At 46.8% G+C, this 18,169-nt stretch overlaps 7 protein-coding genes across 7 annotated transcripts, besides 1 other annotated feature; 3 read left to right on the top strand and 4 right to left on the bottom strand.

The window, feature by feature from the left end:
* Positions 1-342: 342 nt before the first annotated feature.
* On the top strand, positions 343-1,836 carry TSTA_084220 (cellular morphogenesis protein (Bud22), putative; the record flags this gene model as incomplete). Its single annotated transcript, XM_002478109.1, has 2 exons — positions 343-582; positions 646-1,836. The coding sequence occupies 2 exons, from the start codon at positions 343-345 to the stop codon at positions 1,834-1,836; spliced, it is 1,431 nt and encodes a 476-aa protein (XP_002478154.1).
* A 729-nt stretch (positions 1,837-2,565) lies between these two features.
* Positions 2,566-4,208, bottom strand: TSTA_084210 (uncharacterized protein; the record flags this gene model as incomplete). Its single annotated transcript, XM_002478108.1, has 2 exons — positions 2,566-3,250; positions 3,304-4,208. 2 exons carry the CDS (start codon positions 4,206-4,208, stop codon positions 2,566-2,568), a joined length of 1,590 nt encoding a protein of 529 aa, XP_002478153.1.
* A 924-nt stretch (positions 4,209-5,132) lies between these two features.
* Positions 5,133-6,658, top strand: TSTA_084200 (MFS monocarboxylate transporter (Mct), putative; the record flags this gene model as incomplete). The annotated part of the gene is made up of 4 exons (XM_002478107.1): positions 5,133-5,334; positions 5,396-5,502; positions 5,577-6,160; positions 6,229-6,658. 4 exons carry the CDS (start codon positions 5,133-5,135, stop codon positions 6,656-6,658), a joined length of 1,323 nt encoding a protein of 440 aa, XP_002478152.1.
* Positions 6,659-7,040: 382 nt separating this feature from the next.
* Positions 7,041-10,970, bottom strand: TSTA_084190 (M protein repeat protein; the record flags this gene model as incomplete). The annotated part of the gene is made up of 3 exons (XM_002478106.1): positions 7,041-7,185; positions 7,245-7,315; positions 7,389-10,970. 3 exons carry the CDS (start codon positions 10,968-10,970, stop codon positions 7,041-7,043), a joined length of 3,798 nt encoding a protein of 1,265 aa, XP_002478151.1.
* A 1,432-nt stretch (positions 10,971-12,402) lies between these two features.
* TSTA_084180 (uncharacterized protein) lies at positions 12,403-14,177 on the bottom strand (the record flags this gene model as incomplete). Its single annotated transcript, XM_002478105.1, has 2 exons — positions 12,403-12,439; positions 12,517-14,177. The coding sequence occupies 2 exons, from the start codon at positions 14,175-14,177 to the stop codon at positions 12,403-12,405; spliced, it is 1,698 nt and encodes a 565-aa protein (XP_002478150.1).
* Positions 13,765-13,852: a sequence feature (GA-rich).
* A 338-nt stretch (positions 14,178-14,515) lies between the features above and the next one.
* On the top strand, positions 14,516-15,983 carry TSTA_084170 (phosphotyrosyl phosphatase activator; the record flags this gene model as incomplete). The annotated part of the gene is made up of 3 exons (XM_002478104.1): positions 14,516-15,129; positions 15,183-15,534; positions 15,591-15,983. 3 exons carry the CDS (start codon positions 14,516-14,518, stop codon positions 15,981-15,983), a joined length of 1,359 nt encoding a protein of 452 aa, XP_002478149.1.
* A 135-nt stretch (positions 15,984-16,118) lies between these two features.
* Positions 16,119-17,350, bottom strand: TSTA_084160 (DUF455 domain protein; the record flags this gene model as incomplete). Its single annotated transcript, XM_002478103.1, has 2 exons — positions 16,119-17,245; positions 17,338-17,350. 2 exons carry the CDS (start codon positions 17,348-17,350, stop codon positions 16,119-16,121), a joined length of 1,140 nt encoding a protein of 379 aa, XP_002478148.1.
* Between the last annotated feature and the right edge of the window lie 819 nt (positions 17,351-18,169).

Genomic DNA, 18,169 nt, shown 5'->3' with positions numbered 1-18,169 from the left:
TTAGAAAACAGAAAAACAAGATTCATTTAGTTTACGTTTGGATTGCTTGCAGCGTACGTTGCAATTTCCCTAACACAGAAGTCAATCGACCTACGATGGTCACCACCATTACGCCTGATTTTCTACAGTTGACCAAAAGTGGAAGGTTTGGAGAAGATGAATGAGTTGGGAAGCAGCAACCAATCAGAGCACGTGCTGAAGACTTCCCCACTAAAATTTTCCATGCGACAACGGCTCACTCGTAAACCAACAACTCCCATACTCAACGGTAAACTGAGTTCAGCAGACTACAACTACGACCTGGTGTTGTATTTGTTGATTCTACCCTACAGTAATTTCACAATGCCAAAGCGAAAGCATTCCGAAGTCGACCTGTCTGGAGATGGTGACGAAAAGCTCAACCGAGTAAAAGCGACTCGACTGGGACACAAATTTGAACGGGGATCGCAACTACTTTTTCGCGCATTGAAAACAGCTCGAGGATTCGAAAGGCAGAAATTAGGTAGACGGCAGAAAACAGCTAAGGGAGATGGTGACTCGAAGACACTGGAGCGCTTGGAGAAAGAGGTGCACGCTTTGAAGGTTCGTCATCTATCTCTTGCAACCATTCAACAATCCGTCTTGCTGACTAGATGATCTTCACAGGCCCTTGATCTCGAAGAGATAGCGCAGCGATACCTCCTCAAACAATTGAACAAGACGAAGCGGATAGCCGAGTCTCCTGAATTTGTGCGACTAGAAAAAAGCATAAACGCTTCATTTGACGTCGGCCCTGGACCGCGCGATCCTGCTGAAGCAAACGTTACTGCGAGATTGTTTAAATCGAATCCTGTCCAGACTGCGCTGCCTGATATTTTGACTGACATTCGAACTCTACTGGGTGTTGACGAGATTCCTACAAGAAAGCAACAGCAAAAGCATGTGAAAAAGGAAGCAACTCAAAATGAAGAGACCGCTAAAGAGCCGGATGAACCTCAAATAGAGACGGATATGCGCTCTCATAAAATGGAGGGTCGCAATTCAAGGGCCGAAGACTACTTGAATGATGTCAATATGGATGATGTATCAGATGACGGTGATAGCCTAGATCTCTCTCAATTTGATGCACGCCTCGCATCGGCATCAGAGGGTTCGAATTCTGAGGAAGAAGAATTTGGCTATTCCCGCATCAAAATAACCTCGCCATCCAACAGAGACAACCACGAAATACCAGATGATATTTCAATATCTTCCTCCCCAGCATCCTCTATCATATCCCAGAACCCATCTGAATCTCCTCTACCAACTTCCGTCTCACCACCCAAAACCCACAAAAAGGAAAAGAGTGACGAACAACGTCCAAAAAATACCACATTCCTCCCTTCATTAATGATGGGCGGTTACTGGTCAGGCTCTGAATCAGATCCTGAAGAAGACGAAGTCGCTGCTGCTGCTGCAGGCAGTAGACCGCAACGGAAGAATCGAATGGGCCAACAGGCACGGCGGGCTCTATGGGAGAAGAAATACGGTGCTAGAGCAAAACATCTCCAGGAACAAGAGAAAAATAGCAAGAAAAGCAAGAATAAGGATAGTGGCTGGGATGCGCGGCGTGGCGCTACGGATGAGAATGATAAACCGAAATGGGCTGCCGGTGCTGGTAAGCGAGGGATATCTTCGCTTGGGAAGCGGGATAATCATGCAAGGGATAGCGGGAATGGAAAAGCTACAATGACAAACAATAAAAGCTCTTCGTCAGCTGCCACAGCCGGGTTGCATCCATCGTGGGAGGCAGCCAGGAAAGCTAAGCAGCAAAAGGCTCAGGCTTCTTTTCAGGGGAAGAAGATCACTTTCGATTAGTGTTAAATATGATTATACGTAGGTACATGTATGTGTGGATGAGTCAATGGCTTGAGCATTTTGCAAGGCCAGCCTTCGTTTCATTTCTGTCTGTGTATCTAACATGTATGGTGATAGACAAGGCGTGTCACCTTCTGAGGTCATTTGTTATGATGTAAATAACTAGTCTAATAGTCTATATCCAAAAATCTGCCCCTTCAATGGTGATCTTGAAGATGATCTAGCGGCAGTACACTGGGTTCTCTGCAAAGTGACTCTTCCAATCTTGAAAGGTTGCCTTGGGCTAACTGACAGTCCTCTGCAAGCATAAAACGCTAGAGACATTGCCAGTCCAAAACGTCTCCTCTGAGATGGGCAGGTGGGTCAGAAAATTTGACGATGAATTCTTCCCATAAATCATTTATATCAATGTCTTCAAAAAAGAAGCGGTTTGATGATGAGTGTCCTTCTGGAGTATATGATTCTGGACCATTTCCGTCAGCGCCAGTCAAATATGGCTGTACTCTTGAACTTCCGGTATCAAATCCCACATAAGTCGGTATACTATGCACAATGCCAGGAGATATCGCTCCAGGATCGGAATGTTTATTAGGGATGAGTTGCACACCCCCTGTTGCTTGATTCGGCAACGAACGCTGAAACCTCTCATCTCTTCTCAAGATTTCTATCAATCTTTGGATAGCTCTGGTGGTACCGTTCCCTCATGAACTCAGTGTTCTCTGCTTTTCTTCAAGTTTTGTACATGTCTTGAAAGTTTCCTTCCATACGGATTTGGGCCCTTACCTCATCCTGCTCGGCCATGACATCGATCACTTGTATAAGCAACACGCTAAACAAATGCTGGTCCATGCTGTACGAGTGAACATATGGGAAAAGTCCTTCCGACTCACTCGTTGCGTGCAGTTCGAGCAATTTCTGAGCACAACTGACTGCCGTCTTGCGGGAAAAGGAATATTCCTCATTGTGTAACCCTCGTAGAAAGTATGGTCGATGCAGTCGACCAAGCCTAGCGTACAATGCATAGAGTAATGCTGATCTCTGTCGAGCGATATACGGATACCGATCCGTAAGTAGATCAGCTTCTCGTCCTTTTCCAGCGTCAAATTGGAAGAACCACGGTAGTTGGGTGTTGAAGGATTCGAATTTTTCACTCAATTGAAGGATATGTTCATATTCAGGTACATTTCTCATGAACCTCGAATTTTGAGTTAAATCCATAACCTCCCGACAGATCCCAGCAAACTTGGCTCGTTGTATGAAAAAAGACATTGACGTCGGGCTATTTGATTCTTCAATTCGTGAATCTAAGTCCTTTGCATTTTCACTGTCCACGTCCGTCGGGTATTCCACTGAAATGTGCTGCGGATTAATGGCATATATCCCTTCATATGGGCCAGGCAGGCTACCGACAATCCTATCGAAAAATTCAGCCTAACCCCTGAACAACATTGAACTAGGAACACTAACCAGTCCGTCGATGCTAAGTGCCACCACAAGCGCCTTTTGATGTCTAATTCGATAGTGGAACGAGCTCCTAGTTCAGTGTCTGAATGCGAATCTACTCTGTGAAGTTTCATCTGTATTGCCTTTGTTGTGGCAACGCTCCTCAGGAGAATGAATACAGGCGATTGACCTTCTGAGTCCCAGATGAGGCCAAACATAATGCAAACGGACTGTAATAAAATGAGAGACAAGGAAAGCATTGCATCTCCTATAAGGACCAGATCTAAGGCTATTTCTTTCCAGGAGTTGTACGAGGACCGTGCCTCCATAAGCTCCCTCGGAAGGGAATTGGGATTATTCCGAATGATATAGAAACAGCTTGATGAGAATATGCAAAAAAGAAAATCCAGATCTTTTTTTGAGTTCTTCTCAGGGTGGTGTAACTTGGTGTATGTTGTCTCCAATAGAGATCGTGAGAAGCTTATGTCAATTTCGTGATGGAAGTTATTGACCATTCGAGCGTAATAGTCGAACAACATCCAAGCAAGTTGTATGCCTGGAAGTTTTTGGATTAGCTCTGCAGTTTTCTTAGTTTCTTCTCCACATTTACTACAGGGGGTCTCGGCATTGGGAATGTTGTGAGGTGTAAGGATTTGCTTTGACGGGTCACCGAGCGCATTCAAGGCATCATCTTGGCTTGCACTCGATTCTGAGAGTTGGGCCTCAATTTCAGAGTCATAAAACCCCGGAGTTGCAGCAATGGCCTCCAATTTGTCCCATGTCTTGATACTTTGTCTTTGCTCGTTATCGTTGGAAGAGCTGCAACGTGCAGAAACGGTTGTTGGACGCTCGTGAGATTGCAAAGTATCTGTCATTTTTGGAATGAGGTATGTCTCCAGTCGTTGTAATCGAAGGTTTATCTCAAGCATGTTTCTTTTATAGAGCATTAGTAAGTGAAGAATAGGACAGAGGGGACTGCACTTGCTGTTCCAGAGATCTAAGACTATCGGACAGGGAATGAAAAGCATCTCCACTGTCCTTTTCTGGTGATGGAGCTATGAAACACGTATAGGTTAATTGCGGCTATTATATTGATTTGCAGGTCTCTTCACAGAACGTAAATCCTTCGACCATTGACTGTAAGATGACCCTCAATGGAAGGAGAACAGAGACATCGTGAAATCAATCAACAAGGAAGAGTTACCGCATCACTTACAGGAGGCATATCTGCATCTAATGTCTCTTGAGATACAGTTGTTGCAGGGTCGATTCTTGTCACATCTGATCTTTCTAGAACGGCAAAACTCGCATGAAACAGGCTGTTGCCAGACGCTTCGCTTTGGACTGCACGAGGATTCCGGGCGGGTTCTCTTCATTGCTGTGATGCTATAATTCGGATCAAAAAGCTGCCATGTAGTGCAACTTAGCAAATAAAACAAATTATTCAATGTTGGAGGTCGACGTCGTGCGTATTTGGAGTGTCAAGATGAGTCACGCTCTCTAGAATGAAATCCATCGGTCCTCCGCGGACGTCCGAATTTTTTTTTTCGATTGCACTTGGAACACATACAGCCAATCGCTTGCTTAAATTCGAAGCTACTTAGAAATACCAATACAAGTCCTCGCTAATAATGGTGCTTCATGTGGAAAAATTACGAAGGTATGCTCCACAAACTTCGATGGTAGGTCCGGCGAGATATAAATTAGGGCAGCAGCCCAGCTCATGGAGGACTGTTGGAAATTATTTTTGACTAACATGCAATTACAGCAACCTTGATATTATTTCTTCCAATATTGACCTGTTTTCCATTTTTTAGCTTGGATTTCCAGCTCCTGAAGTTATTTCACACACTATGACCCTTCCGCATGCAGAAGTCCCTCCTTCCCAACCTGATGATGAAGAAGAGGGACGAGAAAGGATTGAAAACCCAAAGCAAGTTGCCGACGATACAAAGACCAATGATCCCAGAACATTCCCCGACGGTGGACCGAGTGCATGGTTGGTGGTGTTTGGGGCATCCTTTGGTCTATTCGTTAGTTTTGGATGGATAAACTGTAAGAGATAATCTTACCTTCCACAGGCTTCGTCTATAACATTTCAATTACTTCCATACAGGTGTAGGAGTTTTTCAGGCGTATTACGAGTCCCATCAATTGCAGTCCGAATCACCAAGTACAGTCTCCTGGATCCCCTCGGTGTCTATGTTCATGATGTTTATTACAGTAAGTCGCTACTTAGCAGAATAAAGTAGTTTCCACTATTTGACGCACTGTTAAAGCTAAGTTTATCTTGATAGGGTCCTTTTGTTGGCAGACTTTTCGACAATTTCGGACCTAGATATCTGCTTCTTACAGGAACAGCCCTCCACATATTCGGCTTGATGATGGCGTCTCTGTCCTCTCAACTCTACCAATTCATTCTTTCCCAGGCCATCTGCAGTCCCGTCGGCGCAAGTATGGTTCTCTACTCTTCTTTCAATTGTGTCACAAGTTGGTTTATACAAAGACGTGCTTTGGCCATGGGAATCACAGCCAGCGGATCTAGTCTCGGAGGAGTTATTTTCCCTATTCTTGTTGATCACTTGATACCACGGATCGGATTTGGCTGGACCATGCGCACTTGTGCTTTCATGATGCTGGGCTTGCTCATAGTCACAAATCTCACAGTTCGATCAAGGCTCTCCCCCAAACCAAAGAACGTTGAATTCATTGACTTCCTCAAGCCTCTTGTTGATCCTCCGTTTTTACTTACGGCACTTGCTGGGTTCTTTTACTCGATGGGTATGTTTATTCCGATCACCTTCTTGGCAACGTATGGAGAACATGTGGGCATGTCTCCCAAAATGGCTGGATATCTTGTATCGATCTTCAATGGAGCGAGGTAAGAGAACGAACAGCTCCCCTCCCTTGTAGTTCGAGTACAATGTCTAACGCTGCGTAATTCAATAGTGCCATCGGTCGTATCCTTCCCGGATATGCGGCAGACAAGGCAGGGAACTTCAATGTATCCCTCACAGCAGCATGTCTTTCCACCATCCTGGTCTTCGGCCTCTGGCTTCCCGGCCACTCAAACGCAGCCGCCATTGCATTTGCGGCGTCCTTCGGTTTCAGTTCTGGCACGTATACTGCCATGAGCCCTGCCCTTGTAGCCCAGATTTCTGACATTCATGAAATCGGTACCCGATCAGGGACAATGTATGCTTTTATGTCAGTGGCAGCGTTGACCGGCAGCCCTATCGGAGGCGCTTTGATTTCGGCAACAGGGGGTAATTATTGGAAGTTGCAGGTGTTTGCTGGGAGTATGCTTGCTACTGGTAGTTGTTTCTATATCGCCGCTCGCATGTACTTGGCCAAGGGTAGAATTAGAGGGAAGATTTAGGTGTTCTAAAGATGCTAATGTATGTTTGTGACAAGGGGTCCTACATCGGAAGGACATAGTTACATATTTCCCGGTTTTGTTCAGCTACTGTACATTTCCAAGAATGTTTCGGGTTCAAGAGGAGGGATTGGGATATCTTAGCATTAGTTATATGAAGGTAACAACAACATGTACAAGAATACATAAAACAGAAACAAGGTACTCGAGGTATAATAAACAACACAGGGTATCCAAAAAAGCAGCATAGAAGATAATAGAGAACCTAAGTTTTTGACATAGTTTATATACAGCTCCATTTACCGTTTCGCATCGGGGATAGAATAGATAGATGAAATAGAATAGATAAGCGTTGTATCTCTTTCTGCAGGGTGTTAGAACTACTTTAGGCGGTTTCCTCTTCTGGATGGTGATCAGTGGTTGGTGTTGTTGTTGTTTGACTGAGAGACATCGGGGATTTCAAGCTCGTCTCTTTGGAGGAGGGGTCTGGCGTTGTTTTGCGAGAAGCCTGTACGAGTTCACCGACAATTCTATCATTGAAAATTCGATGTTAGAAAAGTTCTAGACTTCGTCGGATGAAGATTCATACCTGCGATGTTCATCGTACCAATCATCGTTTGCCGCTCGAATCTGTTTAATCTGTTCCTGAATGCTCGCCATCTACTTCAATCAGCCTCCGTTCCGACACTGTACACAATCCAAGAAAGAGGTATCAATAACGGGGCGTCCCCACCGTTCCCTCTATGGAAGAACCAAGTTCCTCACCTTCCGCAGATGCAACCCCCTTTTCTTCCGTTTCTCCCTCAGTTGTGGCCCATCTGCTAGCAAGTAGATTGCTCGTAGTTGGTGTCTTTGCATTGGTAGAAGTTCCCTTGAGAGTCTCTAGTTCTGCTTCCAACTCACGAATGCGCTTGCGACTTTGGGAGATATTCGAGTCGACGTCACCCAATTGTGTCAACAGAGACATGTTTTTCTCGATTTGCTCATTTAGTTCCTTTTCATTCCTGGCGATTTGCTCTTCGATAGACTTGTTCCGGCTAATGGCTAACTCCAAGGCGCCGCTGTTCTCCTCATAAGTTTTCTTCAGAGCATCCAACTCGTCCCGAACGGCAGTGAGTTCTACGGTAGAAGTCGAAGACTTCTCTTCTGCTGCACTGAGTTTGGTCGTGAGCTCAGTAACTTGCTCTTTCAGTTTATCAACAACTGAGGTATCGGCAACAGCTTGATTAGCCTTGTTAAGCTGTTCGCTGACATTAGCCAAGACAGTATCATGAGACTTCTGCAAAGAATCGAGCTTCTCTTGGTATGATGACTCAAGCTCATTGCGCAAGCTGGTTAACTTGGCCTCGTGAGCGGTCAATAGCTCTTCAATGACTCGGCTGTGGTCAGAGTCCGTTTCAGCAGCTTTTGAAGCCTGAGCGGTTTCCCATTCCGTTTTCAGAGAAGCATGCTTCTCCTCATATTCCTTCTTCAACGCATCAATCTCTGCCTGGTGAGCTTCAGCTTGGCCAGCAGACTTGGTAGATGTCTCCTCTTGAACAGCAGTGAGCTGGTTTTCAAGGGCCTGTAGCTTCTCCTCATATTGCTTTTTCAAGGCATCAATTTCTGCCTGATGAGATTCGAGAGTAGCGGACTTGGTAGACGTCTCTTCTTGTGCAGCAGTGAGTTGGGTTTCAAGATTCTGTAGCTTGTCTTCATACTCCTTCTTCAAGGCATCAATTTCTGCTTGATGAGTTTCGAGTTGAGAGGCGGATTTAGAAGAAGTCTCTTGCTGAGCGGCAGTGAGCTGATTGTCAAGAGCCTGCAACTTCTCCTCATGTTCCTTCTTCAAGGCCTCAATCTCAGCTTGATGAGCTTGGAGCTGAGTAGAGGACTGGGAAGAACTCTCTTGCTGAACAGCGGCCAGCTGACTCTCGAGAATTTGCAGCTTCTCGGCATGACCGGATTCGAGTGCTTCCTTAGACTTGAGTAGTTCGTCATAGCTAGACTGGAGGGACTGAAGGGTTTCCGCATGAGTGGATGTCAACTTTTCCAATTCAGAAGAATGGCCAGATTTTAGGGTTTCAATAGCACGTGCGTGTTTTTCAGAAAGCTTGCTAGACTCCTGGGCCAGCTCCTGTGCGGATCGCGAAGCAGCTGCAGCTTCTTCCTGCAACTTATTTTGCAGCAAGCTGAGTTCTTCCTGCTTAGCACTCAGATCTGTTTCAAGAGCTTTGATCTTGTCGGCATCAAGTTTCAACGATTCCTCCATTGAAGTCACCTTCTCCTTCAGGGACTCAATCTCCTGTGCAGCGTCATTGTTGGCGGAGCTGATGTTCTGTTCAAATTCCTGTTTGAGGTTGTCAATTGTGGAGTTAGCTTCCGTGAGTTTTGATTCGAGCTCGGTCTGGAGCGCTTTGGAAGCCTCAAGCTCCTGTCGCAGCTGACGCTGCTCGGCTTCAGAGGCCTTAGACTTCTCAGAGAGCGCTTGCTCATGGTTGGCGATGAGTGTGGTAACATTTGATTCGTGCTCTGCCTTGAGCTCGGCAACGTTACGCGCGTGGGAAGCCTCAAGATCCTTCGTCTGCGTCTCCGCATCTCCCGAAGCTGCTTTCAAGGACTCAATTTCTGCGGTTAGGGACTCCGTGGTGGCCCTGTACTGATCAATCTCAGCTTTCAATGCCTTTATGACCTCGGTCTGTTCAGCAATTTCAGATTCCTTTTCGGCTAGAGCTTTGCCAGCTTTTTCAGAGTCCGTCAGGGACGACTGTGCCTCAGCTAGTTTGCCTTCAAGTTCCGCAATCTTCGCTTCCAATGATGATACTTTCTCAGTCGACGATTCCTTCTCAGAGGCGATCTCCTTCTCCTTGCTTTCAGAGAGTTTCTTTAATTCTATTTCCAGGTTCTCAACCACTTGGTCCCGTCCCTTCAGCTCCCTTTCAAGCTGCTCAACAACACTCGAGTGTCTTTCATGGGCAGCAGCTTCCTTTTCATCGGCTGCTTTCGAAGCTGCTTCAGCCGCAGACTTTTGTGCTTCAAGCTCTTCAATCAAACGACTGATCTGTGATGCAGTCTCTGCTGCAGACGCCTTCTCGTTTTCTAGATCAGTCTGGAGGCGCTGAAGCTCGGCCAGATGAGTTGCCTTCAGCTCCTCCAGCATCGATGTCGTCTGGGAGCCATTTTGGTCTAACGCGGACTTCTTGGCTTCCTCCAAATCCTGTAACGATTTGACTTCCAAGTTCTTGTGCTTCGTCTCGGCTGCTTCGAGTTTCTCTTGTAGTTGTTGAATCTCCTGCGCATGGTCCAAAGCGAGTTTGTCGATCTTGGCGACATGCTCAGCTCGAATTGCCTCCACAGCACCGTCAACCTTTGGGGATTCTGCTTCGGCAGATTGGGCGAAGGTGGCCATCTTCTCTTGAGCAGCCTCCAACTCTGCTTTCAAGCTTGCAATACTGCTCTCGCTCTCGGATAATTTCTCCTGGAGTTCTGCGAGCTTCACCGCATCGGTAGAAGCAGTCTTGGCATCCGGTGCGGTGCTCAAACGCTTAGTGGCGGTGGTTGGTGGCCTGGCGGCTGCTGTGGTAGTGGGACGAACTGCCGTACGGGTGGTTGCTGTGGTAGAGGTACGAGGTGCCGTAGTGGCCGTGGATGGTCTGCTTGTAGTACTCGTTCTACTAGCTGTAGTCGAGGAAGCTGGCTTTTTGTCAGCAGTGGACCCAATCACACTTGCTCGGCGATTCGCAGTAGAAGTTGTAGTCTTCGCTGGTGCTCGTGAAGACGGGGTGCCTGCGAGAGACATGCGCTTCGCAGCGCTGGATATACCCTTCTTCTCATCGCCGGAACTAGCCACCTTGGAGGATTTTTCATCTGCGGAGCTGCTGATAGAAGCTCGCGACCGATGGGTAGCAGTAGTGCTGACACTTGGTGGCCTACGCACTGTACTCGAAGAGGTTGTGGTCGGACGTGTGGGTGGCTTGCTCAATGTGTTACCACCAGTTGAAGTCCGAGATGCTGGTTTGGTACCAGCGGCAGTAATCGAGCCAGTGGTCCGCTTCGTCGCCGTCGAGCTTGTAACAGGTCGTTTGGTGGTTGTAGTTGGCTTCTTTGCGGGCGACGCATTCGTTTTTCCAACTTCAGGACTGGTCACAGCTTCCGACTTGGATTCTTCCCCGGACATAAAATCGGCCTCTACCGGTGTTTGCGGAGGAGGTATTTCAGTTGTCTCCGCGCCAGACTCGGCACGCTCCTCAGCGACAGGTTCAGCTGCAGCAGGCTCGGAAGTGGGAGCCTCGACATCTTCAGGAGCTGTAGCAACAGGGTCTTCCGTGGTAGACATTGCTCAAGGTAGTAGAAGTTCGAGTACGGACGGTGGATGAGAGATTGAGTAACTCTAACAAAAGCAGGAATGTTAGCTAAATCTTTTTTTTTTCCAAAACATATTTGCAATAATCATGTAAGTTGAATTGAGATGGGCATCTTAATTGACAACACCATTGAATGATACAGGTCTGGCTGTACGTGGCAGCCTCGGTGTCACCGCATGCAAGGGCATCCTCGCATTTGTGCCAGATGGTCCGCGTTGGGCCCAAATAGCTATGCCAACGTCACTGGCTGGAAATAACCAGTAGCAATTCTGAAACACGGGCATTTTCAATGCTGTACCCCAGATTGACATCATTATCGAATCTCAGACGCGGATTGCAAGGTTGTCCTTCCATGTGCAACATGCCGTCCCTCCTTTTCTTGCTTGTTTTTTCCTTTCCCTTTCCGACATGAAACGTTTCAATTTATCCACATACCTTAAATGCAGTCCCAAATCTGATCTCTTCCTTCCAGCAGTACCGCGTGTCGCAGCCTCTGGTAGGTAGTAGTTCGGCTTTCAATTGCTGACTATGAAATCTCGACGAAGAGCGAAAGAGCAATGAAAAGCTAGGAGTAATTAACTTCTCCTTGACTCTTCTAGCTAGATACGCACGGACGTCCGGTCGGCAAAACAAATTGTCCAGCGACCTAAGAGCTTTAGTGTTGGCTTAGCTTGCGGTTTTAAGGGGCCTCACGGGCTGGACGGATCACCGAGGGACAAGCTAGTGCCAACAGAGGAACGGTCGACAACAATGAGATAGGTGATGATTTTGTGAGTTCGACAAGGACAACCAATACCAAACAAGATTATCAGAAGATAGAACACCTGATACAGCTGCAAGTACAATGAGGATCCTTCCTCGATATCTGTGTGTTGTTGCAAAAAAGAAAGAGGGGAATTCTTTCTCTGTGTTTTGACAGCGCAAACAAATACACCACGAAGAAAACCGAGCTAAGCCATCACAGGACTAGCGTGACGCGAACCATACCCCCCACCTTGGCCCAATCAGAGTGAGTCCTTCTCAGTGCAAAATCAGGGGATATCTTCTTGTTGGCAGTTTTCCTAGACGTTACCGGAGAATTATATGCTTAAAGACATGCTTTGAGGATTGGCAATTCTGTGCTGGCCGGCATATTACTGAATGTTGCTAAGGCATGCAAGCGAGCACTGGAGCCACGCTGTCAGGCACCGCCAATATTCGTTACATGGCCCTGAGTGACAACTCACTACTCCGTACAAGGCCAACAACATTTCTGCCAATACCTACGTGGTCGATTTTCGACGTTTCGGTTATAAACAAGGAACATATACAGTAATATTTCAAAGTGGTATCAAAAAAATCAGAAGTAAAATGAGAAACTCCATGATCGCCATCACTGAGAACGCTCGCAGTTGAAATTGTCCTTTAGCTGCTTGTAGTGAGCAGCTTTCTATCCCTACACCTGTCACCATAACGGTTGAATCACGAGATCACGAGTTGCCTGTCCGCGTCTTTCATCGCCCTCGCCTTTTCTCATACGCTTCGGCATCAGCTAGCGATTGTTGGATAAGCCGCAGTTCAATCCGTATATGCCGGCCGGGGTCAGGAGACAGCACGACTAATCCGCAATTATGCAACGACGTCAACGTAGTGTTGATTCGACCTGCAATTTCCAGTATGTTCAGAACGGCTGTAAACCCTCCTGCCAAAAGCCATTCGTCTTCTTCGGAGTAGTATGCTTTCAAGCACTCCAGGGCCAGTTCGCTCAACCCCGTCATCACGTCCTTGTAAATCAGCTTTGCATAATCTACCACGTCCACTTGAAGTTCCAAGTCATTCTTCTCTTTGCCTTCTTCTGCACGCATTTGGGCGACTTTCCGAATTTTATCGGCGTCTTTCCCAATACCTTTCACTTCCTCCTCCGTATGTTCCCAGGCATTGGGATCAATAGCGCGGCCTCTAGAACGCCTCTTCTGTATTCGCTTGTAGTCCTTGATCAAGTCCGATATGCGTTCTTCAATCGCCTCAAGTCTAACGTATTTCCGCGTTTCATAAGACTCCGTAGCCCTGAGTTCCTCGCAATTTTGCATCAAACGTTTCCAGCTCCTTTGTAGATCTTTAATTTTTGTGGCTTCGTCGTATGCTGTATGCTGGACCACTACTGCCGCTTCGTCCCGAGCTTCATCTTCTGATACGCCGGCTTCCCAGTCCCCAGCCGCCGTAGACGCAGAGGCTACTGGTAACGCACCGCTGACCGCAATCTCGATGTTCTCATTCCGTGATTCCCTGCGTCTGCGACGGCTCTCAGGCCCATCTGCAGTCGTATTTGATACTCGTTTCCTTTTGCGGGTTGCTAATTTACCGGTTTCTGGAGGTTGCGGCTGCAGTCTATCGACTATTCTTGTTCTTTGTGCGGGTTCAGGCGGTTGCTCGGCATCCCAGTCAAAGAGCCCTCTCATAGCGGAGCCCATGTCATCTTCTGATTCGTCTACGTTCGGATTTTCGTCCGATGCGTACTCGTTGTAATCATCTTCCTCTTGCTGTGACTCCGCATCTTCAATATCATTGAGTTCTGCAGAGTTGTCGACATGATTAATTTCAGCAGGCGGAGACTCATTTTCCATAGCCCCGGGTATAGAAGTTTTCCTGTTTCTCGTCCTATCTTTCTCTCCATTAATTATCACGGCAAAAGGACTGGCAATCCTAGAGACAATCGCTTGCTCTTGCTCTAGTTGAAGCTGATATTTGGGGCCAGATATCGGGATATCGTCTTCCGAGCTAATAGATTCCCCGTCCTCCTCCGGCTCCCTTTCAGCTTCACCTTCTTCGGCCTCGTCCGCTTCCTCAGCCTCCTCATCTCCACCCTCATCGTCCTGGACTTCAATATTCGCTTCTTGTGATACAAATATCGAACTGTCTGAATTTTGTGTATTGTTTTCCTCGATCACAGGGGTAACTTCACCCGCTTTGCCTTTATTCAAACGAGCTGATCGCCTTGTTCGCCTCTGATCGCTGTCGCGTCCTGTTATGTGATCATTCTCCGCGTCGTCGTGGTCAGCCGATTCCGCTTGCATATTCTGTTTATTTATCGCGTGAGTATCGTCGTCATCAACATCTTGGTTTGCTGACATATTATTCAAATAATCGAGAACTTTTTTGCTCCTTCCGGACGCCTTTCGGCGTTTCGTCGCACGCGCCATTTCTGACGCCTAGGATGGTTTCAAGTCGGCTGAGAACATCGGGCTTTCACACGAATGACTTTGATAGAAGTATGAATCACGAAATTCGCGAAACGGACGTCCAGCACAACATGCGACGACGCAAGTTTCCTAATTGACAGACTATTTCGCAGAATAATTCTTTTCTCGAAGCGCGTAACTAACTGGGGAGCTAAGCTTAGCCTGCATCTTCCCGTAGTGCGCCCCACCAGCTTTTATCAATGACGAGCTTTCCCCACGCAACCATCAACACTCCATCTGTTCCATGTCTCATTTCCTTTTTTTTCTGATAGAAACATCTTCCATGCTCCAACTTCATCATGCCTTACCAAGTCCTAGAGCGCATAGACAAGGCACATCATGTCTTCGTCGTACCCTCCAAAAAGATACACGACGGCAATGATGTCCAAACTTTCTTCACTACAAAGGCATACAGAGACATCATGGCATTCCTTCTACAGCTGAATCGAGCAATATTTCCGCGCAAAATCGACAATACAGTACAGACATGGCAATTGAACTCTCTTGAAGTCGAATATTCCGAACCCACTCGTCGCATACAGCTATTGTTATCAAGACTGGAAAGCATCATAGACGAGGTACCGCCAGACACCGGCCCGAGACGTTTTGGGAACATCAGCTTTCGGAAATGGCATCAGATTGTCGAGGAACGATTAGCAGGTTTTCTCGATGAAGCTCTCGGGACAGAGGTCCTTGAAAACTCACAGGATTCTTCCGCTCAGAACGTCACTTCACGGCAAGAGCTACAAGCCTACCTCCTTGGAAGCTTTGGCAGCGCGCAAAGATTGGACTATGGCACGGGTCACGAATTGAGCTTCCTAGCTTTCTTGGCTTGTCTCTGGAAATTAAGCGTATTTCCTGAGACTGGTCCAGGTGTGGAAGAGAGAGGTATAGTCATTGGGATTATCGAACCGTACGTATGGACTCATGCCATTCCCTCATTCGTGCTGACAATTCCCTACACAGTTACTTGGATCTCGTTCGGAATTTGATCAAGACATATACTTTGGAACCGGCAGGAACTCATGGGGTATGGGGACTCGATGATCATTTCTTCCTTCCGTACATATTTGGATCCGCCCAATACTCGCCTGCCATCGCCGAGACGGATGAGACGCCAGTTGAAGGATCCTTATCCGATGCTCCCGCTCCAACCTCGGTGGTCAAAAACAATATTGTGGAAAGAGAACGCAGAAAAAACATGTATTTTTCTGCGATTGGGTTCATATACGATGTAAAGAAGGGGCCATTCTGGGAGCACAGCCCGATGCTTTTTGATATATCTGGTGTGACAGGTGGTTGGGGGAAGATCAACAAGGCAGGCATCTGACTTAAAATCATGTTTGAATTGAGTTTCTAACGTATCGTAACCAGGGCATGATCAAAATGTACAATGCCGAAGTACTCTCCAAGTTCCCTGTGGTGCAACACTTTCCATTCGGTTCGCTATTCAGCTGGGATCGAGACCCCAGTGCAATCTCATCTCTGCCTTCAATATATTCCCAGCAGGCAAATACATCGACAATCTCACCATCCGTTACCAGCCAACCTGCAAGTACGCGTGCCCCATGGAGTCAGCCCAGCACGTCATTACCAGGAGCTACTGCTGTTCCATGGGCAACAAATACGGCACGGAATCCCCAGGTTTCTACCAATGATACTCCTTCAGCCACTCGGACACCCTTTCAAAATACATTACCCGCCACTTCGAGAAATCCTCCGGACTTAATGGCTCCAACTCGCGCGCCATGGGCTAAGCCTTCATAAAGAGGCTATTAAGCAATTATGATTATGAGCTAAATAATGAATGACACGCTCGACAAGCATAAAAGATCAATTGTGGGTATCATGTTAGAAATATCATTAATATACAAACAGTTGCAGTCTATCTGCAAGATCCAATCACTCCGAATCCGATCCATATGTAACCAGAGGAATAGACGCCGGCGTCTTCCCAGCCGTAGGATCTGGGTTCGTAGCCATCACTGACTTTTCTTCTTCCGACTTTGTCTCCCGGTCGGTAACTGCATCAACGCCATTGGACTTTTCTTCACGCGCCTTCCGCGTCTTCAATATAGTTGGCTGCCATATTTTCGCACCCTCGTTCAAAAACGGATCTATGACGGCGCGGGTATTCCCTCGCAACTCCTTGCTTAAGAGAGCCTTTCGTTTCGCTGTGGCTATCTCTGCTTTCAATTTCCCTTTATGTTCTTTCCCGTTTCTTTGCGTGTCCGCGGACTGCTTCACCAAGGTACTATCGCTGTTATTATCGAACATCGGCCGGCTCCGACTCATCGCTCCCAGCGCATGATTATACTCAGAACCAGGACCAAAATCAATAAGTCCAGCCCGCAGACGATCTTCCTCAGTTTCTTCCAACAATTCAATCCCCAAACTCATTTTATCTTTAAGCGCTTCAGTCGCTTGTCCAACTTCCTCAAGCCGTTTCCGCTCCGTTCGAAACGTCCTCCGTAACCGTCTAGATTGTTCGTATGGATCATCCCAATCCCGATCCTGTCGTTTTCGTAATTCACTTATCCTAGTTGCAGCTGTGTCGAATTGTCGTTTATCTTCGACTTTCCCTTCTAATCTTGCAAATGCGTCTTTTTGCTCTGCTGTTTCGTCACCCGGGTGTGATTTAATCCGAATCTCGCCCGGTTCACCTTCTTTATCTTCACCCGTATCCCTCTTCCTCCCACCTTCCGTAACAATATAGGCCGTATTCTTAGGATCAGTTCTAATTTCAATCCACCCTCCACAAACTGTATGTTTCATCCGAAAACTATATATAGGCGTAGAATAATAATTCCCGACTTTTTTCTTCTCTGCATTGAAACGCACTCCCTGACCGATTATGGTCTCGTGCGGTTTACAATTTGTGCACCACACGGCAAAGGGCATTTCGAAGCGGACTATGAGGGCGCCTTTGGTTTGAAGGTGGCGTGCGCGAGAGCCGAGGGGGTGTTTGCCGGCGAGCTTGTTGAAGGATGTCACGCCTTCTTGGTCCGGGGGGACGTAACGTCCCATGTCTGTTAAGAAGTACTGGTTAGCTAAATGTGTCTTTATTGCTGTAGAGGAAGCGACGAAATGCGACAGCTTGGATCGAGGGAAAAGAACGTACTGAAGCCTTGCATGGTGACGGCTCAGTCAAAGACTGCGGGCTCTAAGCGATCAACTAGAAGAAGTATATAGATAGGCAAGTCAGCATCTGCCGTCGTTGTGCGTCGTATTCTGAACACGGAGATGAGAAAGGTTGATGTTTAAGTTGAAGCGATAACACATTGTTATCGATGTCATTTACCTACGTACCGGGTTTCCTTTTGACGCTTCCCGACTTTCTCGATCCGTTTTAGTGCTCACCCTCTTGCCGCTTTTACCTACTGAGTAGAACTAAGCACGCTCCTGAGCGCGCTGACCAGATCAGCGAGCTTCACATGCTATTTATATGTATGCTGAGAAACATGCCAAAGCAGAGCAGATCCGCTCACTGAACTAAGAAGCTAATTCACCCCCATGGCGGCCTCACTAAAAAGTCTATCTATACCTTTCGACTAGATCAACCAACGTAATGAATTTTCCCTTCAAGAACGTATTTCACCCAATGCTAAACCCTAGACCAACAACATGCTTTATCTTACGATGATGTATCATCCAGTCTTTAATGATATTCAATCACAGGTTCAACTATATACAACCTTTATCATACAGTGTTTAGTCTAATTTGTTGTTGTTATTCTTATTCTTCATCATTTCATATCCCACATGTAAGCCCTCAAGTCTACTAGTAAGGTGCTATCCAATGATCTAAAGAACATGTGTGCCATCTTATTAAGAGAGCAGGTAAAGCTACAATACCATCCAGTATCATAACGATGCTAAGTACTCGCAATGCTATAGTTTAAAGGCGTTGTTGAAGGTGAGACAGTCAAAGCTAGCAACTCGGTCGAAGAGAC

The sequence above is a fragment of the Talaromyces stipitatus genome, genomic scaffold, assembly GCF_000003125.1.
Source record: "Talaromyces stipitatus ATCC 10500 scf_1105507295527 genomic scaffold, whole genome shotgun sequence".
NCBI lineage: Eukaryota > Fungi > Ascomycota > Eurotiomycetes > Eurotiales > Trichocomaceae > Talaromyces > Talaromyces stipitatus.
Note: the sequence above shows the minus strand (reverse complement) of the source record. Positions and strands in the feature narration are given on the sequence as shown.